Raw genomic sequence first — 9,782 nt, 5'->3', positions numbered from 1 at the left:
AAAGCTCAAAGTAGCTGTCCTCCTTCCTGGAACTTCCTGGAACTTGTGTGTTATGTGGGCTGTGGAGCCTGGATGAGTGGATGAGTTATTCTGTTTTTGCTCTGCAAGACCAGGCATGTTTGATACAAAGAGGGTTACAGAGATACAGAGATGTTCTGTATCCTGTAAGACAGAAAATTGTCTAGAAAATGCATTTTGCACTGCTGGCATTACAGCTGTGGTTGAATGATGCTGTATCTTATCTAACAGGACATGGACATCAGGACTGCCAGCTACACAGAGGAACAGTTGATCATCTTTTATTATCTCTGGTACTTTGCTTAGTCTTGAATGTACAATGCATAATCATTTGCATTATCATCAGGTGGTGGGAAAAATTACTCTTGACAGTAATTAGTTACTTTACTTTGTTTCTCACCTTAAAAAGTAACTAGTAATGGTACAAAGTTACTTTTTATTAGAGGTAACTTGTTAGAGTACTTTTGTACTCTACACACATGCTGTAGTAATATGGCTTCTGCTTCCCAGTGTGTTGTCGATCATTGTTTAATAATGCAATGTAAGACTATTACTCTGTTTTTAAAAAAGTTAGCCAGTCTCATTTATATCAAGCAGACTTAGATACATGCTTATCACTTTTCTCCTTCCATTGCCGCTCCATTTTAATGCACATCAGTTTGTTTTAACACATTTAAGCCCAACAGCAAATATCATTGCCAAAGTGTGTGGCTGTCATTTTCCTTATGTAAATATCTGTTAGATGTTAAATGGGTTTTAATGTGTTTGTGGAATTTAAGAAAAGAAACAAATGAGGGTTCCACCTGTTTCTGTTCGCATGACATAAGAAACCTGAAGAAAAAAATGCTTGAAACCTCCTGGGATGAACTGGGTTTACAGTGTCAGATTAATTAGTACTCTCGTTTTATAGTCTATCAAAACATGTCTCAATAAAACTGTCCCGTGTCTATAAAAATGCATTTTTGGACGCTGTTTTTTCCCACGTGGGGGCGCTCTTGTTCTCCGCATGACATCCCGACACAGACCGAAATGGAGGAAACGATAAGAAACTAATAGAGATACATGAGCCCGTGCTATCTGCAAAGTCATGATAAGTTTCGACCTCAAAACCTCTGATATATATCTGTTGGTGTTGCGCTGTGTCGTTTTGCAGCTGTGAGAGACACCAGCGGCTCGCTCCGCTCACTTGTAAGGCAAAGACCTATTAGTCTCCGAGCGGTTATCAGCGGTCACTTTATCCCGGGGGGAGGGAAAGAGTGACGGGATATCGCTGAGACTCTCTCTCCTTCTCTCTCTCTCTCCTGTCTTTCGGGTCCGGATAAGCATCGCTTCATGCAGCTACTGTAACCTACATCCATCTGTGTTTTTTTTTTCATCAGTTTCGCATCAAGTTGGGGGAAAGTGCAGAAACTGCGTGGCTGCAGCGTCGGGAGCGAGCAGTGAAACCCGTCTCCCCCCAAATCCAGTGAGCTGAAACTACGTGCTGTGAATTCAGAGCAAGGCTTGGATTTTCTTTTCTTTTTTTTTTCTTGGTTCCTCTCAACTGAACTAGAGAACATCGTCTAATCGAAATACCTCAGCCATTATTCATTAACCTCCACCAGACATTTTCATCAAGCCACTTTGGACTTTTGGGGGCTTTCTTGATTGATGCGCACCAGAAAAGAGACTCGGCAAGTTGTTTGTTTTTTTATTATTTCTTTGACAAATACTCGCAATGGCTTCGCTGTATCAGAGATTCACCGGCAAGATCAACACAAACAAATCGTTCCCCAACCCTCCTGAGGCGAGCCACCTCCTCGGGCAGCAGCAGGGTGTCGAGGAGGAGAAGGCGGGGAGGATCCAGCGACCCCGACTCCAAAACCAGTACAGGCGGCAATGCGAAGACGAGGATGTAAGAAACACAAACGTATAGACTGTCACCCCCTTTGTTTGTCCACTTAACCTTCATCAGGCGATTTACATATATCTTAAGCTGAGCCTATCCGCTTCGATACACTATATGGTGTTAATCAACTTAGTAATCAGTAATCAATTTGAGTAGAGAGCCCATAACAGACCCCCCAAGTCTACTTAATTCCCTTTATTGCAATCAATTTCTCGTGCAGAGTTAGATTATATGCCTCCCTTTTTAAAATGAACTTATTTGTAAACCAAAGTTGTCAAACTTGTGCGTCATTGCCCCAATTGGCTGGCTTGTCTGTCAATACATGACGCGTCACTTACGTCTGTTCCAAACCAATCAAGGCTCAGTGGCGCTGTCTGTCTGTCTGCTCGCTTAATGAATCTAACAGTTGGAAAGTCAATATTTTGACATTATACTTTTGTTGTATGTTGTTGGTCTGCGACTTTTACGGTTGTCGTGATGCTGCGGTTTTGCATGGCCAGGTCTCAACTTGATTCTTAATGTCAGGTGGACTAACCTGGTTACATAAAGGTTAAATCAATAAAATACTCCAGCGATCGGTTTTGTGAGGATCTGATGAAATTATGGTCAGCCCTTTGAGTTTTCTTCAAACCGGCTCTCAATGCGTGTTTACAAAAATAGTAGTGTCTTGTCAAATTGCCAGCACAATCTGAATATGACTGTCAGAGACGATGTTTGTTTACTCGAAAGGATTTATTTCTGGCTCGTCTTTCAGCGGGGTTACACTGGCTCTTCATAATGATTGTAGTATAATCCACCTTGGGCCATTCAATGCACCTGCTTAAGCCTGGAAAGCGCTGCCAAATATTCAGTGTTTTTTAACGGCGCTCTCCGTGGTGCTGAAACACAGAGTCTCTCTTTGCCCGCTGTGGTCTCTCTCTCCATGGTGCTGAAACATGGACACAAGGAAAGTAGTTCTTCTGTTGGCGCATTTGACTTTTATTTGTCTGTTTACTTTCACCATATAAACTATTCAGTCGTCTTTCTCCTGATTGAATTAGCATTTCTGTATTTTCCAGTCTTTGTTGTCATTATTATCAGTTGTACTGCCTTTTTGCCTTTTTGCAGTGCATTACAAACCAGTTCCCATCTTCCCTCCTTTTTTCCTATTTTACTTGAGTGCAGCATTGTAACTTCCTTCTTAGCATGATTCCTTGTATTCGGTTTACCAGCTAATGCTTTCATGTATCAAATTGCTATCTAAACAAGCTTTTGTGTCTCAGCCATTGTGCGGACGGCTGATGTTGCAAACTCTCCTGCTGTACAAAGGAGCGCAGGAGGTAAAACATCGGTTGAGGTGCACATGAATATAACATGAGATTGATTTATTGACCGGTGGTCCTCTCTTCGTGTTTGTTGGTGCAGAGAACTCCAACATGATCTGAAGTCAATATGCGAGTGATGAATAGTCCCTATTCATCAAACTCAGCATGGCTGTGGATACTGCACAAGATAGCACAAGACTAACTTATAGCCTTGTCAGATCCAAAGTGTTATGGACACAAGCCTATCCAATGATTGCTGCAGTCCACAATGGGGTAAAAAGCCATGTTCCCATAATGAAAGCCCTGATCCATTCTGAAATTTACATAATATGCCATTTGGAGCGCAATTTTTAAGTGTTTGTGCCATGCTCTACCCAAAAATTTTTTCTCATCATCTCCCTGTGGCTTGCAGCGAATCGTCTCGGGATATCGCTCTAATGATCACAGCGATGGTTTTGGTCAGTTGCGCTCATCCCAGTCCTGAATAGCACTCTCCCTTTAATGCCAATTCAAGCTCTGGCAGGTATCCAGCCGCGTGGCCTTAATGAGTGAGCCTGATGGAGGTGACATTTACATCATGCTGGGCGGATGAGGAGCCGTCCACTGACTCAGCCTCTTGAGATCCCTTGCTATCTTTTTTTTCTCCTCAGCTCTTCTTCCCTTACCCAGCACTTCTCTGTCATACGTGACTATTCCAGCTACACAGGAACATTTAGTACAGTACATTTACTGTTTGCATGCTGTGCCACAGATTTATGTACTCTTTGCTAGTGGTTGCTTGTAATGTTGGAAATCTAGGATTTATTGCACTCATAAGTCGCTCTGGATAAAAGCGTCAGCAAAACCTTAATTGTAAACTTCACAGTCTCCCCCACCTCTTCCTGTCTGCCACCTCTCTATTTCCCCATCATCCTCAACACCTCAGCAATGCCTTTTCTTCTGTGTGCTCTTTTTTTCAAGATTATATTCATGTTTGCATTTTAGGCGTTTAGCTCAAGCTGTAATCCAGAAGCACTCTCACAGTGAGGGAGCAGGTTGGGGTTCAGCGTCCTGTTAAAGGACATTTCAACAGGACACATGGCTACTGATGGACACATGGGCTCTTTCCAGGGATTAAACCAGTGACCTGTCAGTTATGGGGCATTTTCTAACCGCTAGGCTGCCCTGCAGCCATGGTTGTCTCTGCCAATGCTGTAACTAAATATATTCATACATGTAGGGATTTCCAATACTGAGCAGAATAAATGTGAATGCTAGTCACTGTGCTATAGTGGGGTATTAATGGCAGCTCATGCATCCTAAACATCCCTGGGCAGCACATAGTTGTATATAACTAACATCAATATGGTTCACCAGCATTAATTACAGCAACTGCTATACCCAATTTCATGGTTTTTACTGTGATGATATAGGCACAGCTACGAGGTGCAAATGAGCACTGTTGGAGGCACTGAATCAAATTAAATCTAATTTATTTTTTCATTTTATTCATTTGCACATAAGATATAGTTAAAAGAAAGCAGTGCAGAATGTGGAGTGCATAGTGCAAAAAGCTCAATGGGGCTTGTCAAGTGGCTCCCCCTGGTGGTCACATATTTCTGATTATTGATAATGCAACACACAAAAACAAACAAACAATGTAATGGACGTTAAACATTATACAAAAACAATTTAAGGCTTGGTACAAGAACATTAATCATTACACAAGTGAGTAAAATGAAAACTAACATACATGGAAATTTAAAAGAAACTGAGACTGAGAAGACAGGGATAGGTCAGGATACTGGGTAACTCATTTTGTGTTTGATGACAAGAAATGTTTTTTAATGGTCAATTAAGAACCCATCGTCACAATAAAAAACATCTGCAAGGGTATTGTGACTTCTGTATGATGGTTACATCCCATGTATAACCATATACACTGAGTTTTTTTCCAAAGTAGTGTACGTGCCTACAAATTAAAAAGAAAAAACAAACCAAAACAAAACAGGAGATAACAATAAAGATCGCAAACAACTAATTAAGCATTGCTAGCCATGCTTTATGCCAAACATTGGCATAGTTGGAATACGTCTTTGACCAATCAGATTGCTTGGCTTAAACTACCAATTGTGTAATAGATTATTGATCAGTGGTTGTTGTGAATCTGGAGGATCTAAGAGAGATCTAAAGAAATTAGTCTCTTCTAAATAGACAATGCATTTAAAACGACTCATTAATGTTTTTGTTTGGCATGAGCTTGGCTTATTCTCTGTTGTGGGCTAAATCCGACTTTGTCAATATATTTGATAGCGATCTTAGTCTGAAATCCTCTCTGATGATAATTCCCGGGTGGAGAAACAACTCATTAGAATCTAATCAAACGCGTTTTATTTCCCGAGCTTTCACTCTGCAAGGCAGTGTTATCTACATCTGCTCCGGCTTTTGTGGTCTCATTTAGTGTGGGATACGACTGATTGTAGACTTTCATAGTTCACTGGGAACATTTTATGTGTGGTATTGTGTAGCCTTTCCCCTCTCCTTTGGTCCAGTCCAGATCTGTCTAGATAACGGTGTGATGTAAAGCTTATGGCCTTCTGTTTCCCACTTGAGCCTCTGCTTTCCCCAACTGCTGAATTTTTACAGCGAACAATACATGCAGTCTCACATTAAAACCTTGTTAATTAGATGTCCTCCCCGACGGGATTTGAACCGGCCGAAGACCGTTACGGAACAGAAATGGAACTGTACAAAAGTTAGTCCCTGCGGTCAGATTTTGCTCCTCCACAGTAACCATTACAGGAGTAAACATCTCTGTTTCGTCCGTCTCTGTCTGCTACTATCAGCACACTCATAATGAGACTCAGGAGAGCGCTGTCCAGAAATGCTAAGTTTTAGGCAGTGCCTGGATGCGTTTTTAGTGTGTTTGGTTTCAGCTGTGTATTCTCCACAGTTCCACTTTTTACACTCTCCCACACTACACTCTCACTTATTCTGTGGTCTAATGGCTTTGGCCCTGCACTTTGCATTAAGAAGGATGAGGAAGAAATGGGATAAACCCGTAGGCAGGCATATGGGCACACACACACTTTCCCCCTTTCTCTCTCTATCTCTCTCTCTCACTCTCTCTCACACACACACACACATATGCACACACAGACAAAAATAGGATATTTTTCTGTGTATGGATTATGAGAAGACCGAGCCCTGGAATGCCCTTTTAATAACCTGGCCAGAATCCGATTCAGGTTTTATGATAAGAAAAAATAATGATGATGAAGAATAGCAAAAAGAAAGCAGTAAATAAAAAGAAGTAAATATACAATATACTGTTATATCCTATTTTCTCTGTGTCAGCAGATATAGAGCTTGTTTTTCTGCATAATTGAGTTCTGACTAAGACATGGGAATCAGTTTTTCATTCACTTTTCTCATTGGACAGACGCAATCCACTGTTTCTTATAGTATACTGTATTACAGTCCTATTGTTATGACTTTAAAGTTTTCATATTGGACTCAAAACATAATTACACTGTTTGGCAAGCGGGTGTGGGCTTCAGTTTTGTGATGACTCTATTCTTCCAGTGTTATCATTAACACAATGAAGCCAAAACTCCCAAGCCTGTTGTTTTTATTGAGAGATTCTGGTCCCTTTTTCAACACGACTTAACTACACTGCAAAAAATCTCCACCAGTGATCTGCCTTATTTTGACTTAGATATTGACACTCATCTCTAGAAAATTCCTGAAACAAGTGAAAGTGCATTGGAAACAAGTGGAGTTATCTCACCTCACTGGCAGAATTTTTCTCTTGGTTTAAGAAAAATACGATTTGAAGGCTGAATATGATTTGTTAAATGACTTGTTAAGATGTACGTTTTTTCCAGTGTATTATTAGTTTAGTACTCTAAACTAGTTAAGAATAGATTGTTGAGACGATGGCTACGTTTACATCCACAGATGATTACATTCTCAAGTAACCCAGTTTTGGGTCGACACATGTAAACGTCATAACCTGGTTAAGCTCATACTCTGGTTATGAGAAACCTGGGTAAGATGCCTGGCCTACTCCCATATTAAACAGGGTTTTTGCCACCAGCATGAACTCAGACTGAGACTGAAAGCAGTGAGAAGTACTTACTATTACTATTTCTAGAGGGGTCATCATTCCTTAACCTCAGTCAGATAGGGAGGAGGTAGCTGGCTGCAGTGCGTTCTCATACTTTTTAGCTGGTGGGCCATTCTATCTATAAGCGGGACGTCTCAGGTAGACAGGAATATTCTGGAAATGGGGATATTCAGCCGCAGGGAATGAAAGGTTCAGCTTAACCCAAATGAGACTAGACTAGAGTATGGCCAGTAGCCAGGTTACTCATTGCATGTAAATGTAGCCACTGTCTCTCCTACTCCCAATGAAGCAGTCTTAACTAGTTTAGAGTACTAAACTACTACTAAACAAATACTACCTCATTATAGAAACAATAGGTTTGCCAGTGTTTGATTAAAGATTGATTAATGATGACACTGGAAGGATAAAGTCATCACTCTACCCACTAGATTCTCGATTCTGGAAGCATCTGAAGCATCTGCTGTGTGTGTGTGTGTGTGTGTGTGTGCATGGTGAGTGCTTTTCAGGGTCTCAGAAATCTGCAGAATCTCCTTGAAAAGAGGATAGGAGGGCTGAGGGAATTATCTGGCATGGAGACGTATAGCACATTGTCTGCCATTTAGGCCGGCGCAAGGGAGCGGTTGCTCGGCCGCTGAAGGCTCTCAAGCAGAAAGCAGCAAATTTAATTATTTCATCTTATCTGTATACTTCTCCCACAAAGCACAGCAACAAAGTCAGCATCCAGCCATCACTTGATTACTGTCGTATTCGAAATCTTAACTAACGTGCCCCTTTTGACCCCCAGCTCTGTTTTCCAATCTAGCCAATCCCTCATTCATCAACAACTCAAACACTTCCTGTATATCAAACATGACGCGCTCGCATGTGCACCATTTTCCCCAGTGATGAATTATGCAGCCAGTGAGGTGTGAAACAGCAGTATGGTTTATTAATCATCAGGAAGCTTTTGCTAACCAAATCAGGTACATGCACTATAAGTTGGCATCTTCTTAAGACCAATCACAGCTGCCAGATGGAGATCACATGATCAAATGGAACACAGGCGGGAGTTGATCTTAATGTGTTCGTGTCAAAGTTACTCTCTATATATGTATGGATATATCTATAATGTATAGCCAAGTACAAATATAGAAAGTGCTGTAATGGTTGCGTGGTTTGTGCTCAGATTGCCACAATTACATTGAAGAACAGTCACAAACTGCAGTGAATACAGCTCTCCATATGCCAGCATGAGTGCCAACATGTTCCTCATAGACTCAGCTTTCTCTTTAAATCTCAGTCCATAGCAGTGATTTAATATGCAAAGAAGGAGGGTAGCAACATGAGATTATCCCGTACCACTGACTGAATGGATTTGCCAAAGAATTGCAGTTTGAATCATGTACCTCCTCTCAGAAGGCAACCATTACTTTACAGTCTGAGCATTTAACCAGAGCACATACCTGTGCCTGTGCTCTTTCCTCTCGCCATGTACCTGTGATTTGCAGAAATGGAGAAATAATGTTCAGTAAATGGAAGCTAGGCTATAGATAATCCAGAAAAAGCTATCCATCAATACCAAGGTGGCATCATGTATCTCACTGTTGACGTCTGCAGCTCTCCAGCTGGTGCTGCATTCCTCTTTGTGTTGTTACTGCTGCTTGTCTGGCAGCTCGCTGACGATAACAGATGGTGGGCATTAATAACTTCATCTCTGCGTAAAATGAATTCATATCCGGCCTCTTCACAAGCCATTTCCACCGGGGAGAGGCAAGCATGCAGGAGGACAGACAAGAAGGGGGTTGAGTCACCAAAATGCTCCTCCACTGGGCTTTAAGCGGAGCGCTCCCATTGGAGCAGCACTCTTCCCCATCCATCTCTCTGACACACACATGCACATAGCTGCACACACATGCATGCACACGCACGCAGGCACATGCGCGCACATGCACACACACACACACACACACACACACAAGCAGCGCTTAAGAGCTGTGCAGCATTTCACTTTTACGGGTCAGAAAACTGGAGTGCTGATTTAGTCATTATTTATGACTGGACGCAGTATTCCTAAGATTAGGGAGGAAATGGCAGAGAGGCAAATAACTCAGCCATTCCTACTGGTAAACAACACCCGTGTGTTTTACATGAAACCTGTGAAGTGCCGGTGTCATCAGAGGCATCTTAATGTGGTAATAACTTTAATGTATTTTGGTCGTGCCTTGATTCACTTATTCTGACATTAACCTAGCTCAGCTTCTGCTGAAAACGCTCCCGCAGGAGTCAAGTCAGAGAGATATCAGCCTCAGTATGAGCCTGCAAAGTTGTAGTTTGCTCCCAGAGCCTAAATTTAGACTGACATGTTTACTCCATTTTTTTTTTGGTTTGATCCATTCTGCAGATGTTGTCATTATGCGTATTGATGTGTTTTTGCGACTGATACAGCAGTCTCTTTCATGTAGTTTGACAGTGAATACTCCTTTAA

The 9,782-nt window shown here is 41.6% G+C and overlaps 1 protein-coding gene across 2 annotated transcripts in view; it reads left to right on the top strand.

The window, feature by feature from the left end:
* Positions 1-1,735: 1,735 nt before the first annotated feature.
* The window catches only part of LOC139654245 (A-type potassium channel modulatory protein DPP6-like), a 128,348-nt gene continuing 120,301 nt past the window's right edge, over positions 1,736-9,782 (top strand). For both annotated transcript variants that reach the window (XM_071531328.1, XM_071531329.1), the window contains exon 1: positions 1,736-1,912. In XM_071531328.1, the coding sequence (XP_071387429.1) occupies positions 1,736-1,912 (177 nt within the window). The remainder of the gene's footprint in view (positions 1,913-9,782) is intronic.

This window comes from Centroberyx affinis, unplaced genomic scaffold (genome assembly GCF_046629955.1).
Source record: "Centroberyx affinis isolate AG114_WGS23_722 - 3 ecotype Tasmania unplaced genomic scaffold, CSIRO-AGI_Caff_v1 ptg002065l_1, whole genome shotgun sequence".
Classification (NCBI taxonomy): domain Eukaryota; kingdom Metazoa; phylum Chordata; class Actinopteri; order Beryciformes; family Berycidae; genus Centroberyx; species Centroberyx affinis.
The sequence above is the reverse complement of the archived record's forward strand: the minus strand, read 5'-3'. Positions and strand labels throughout refer to the sequence as shown.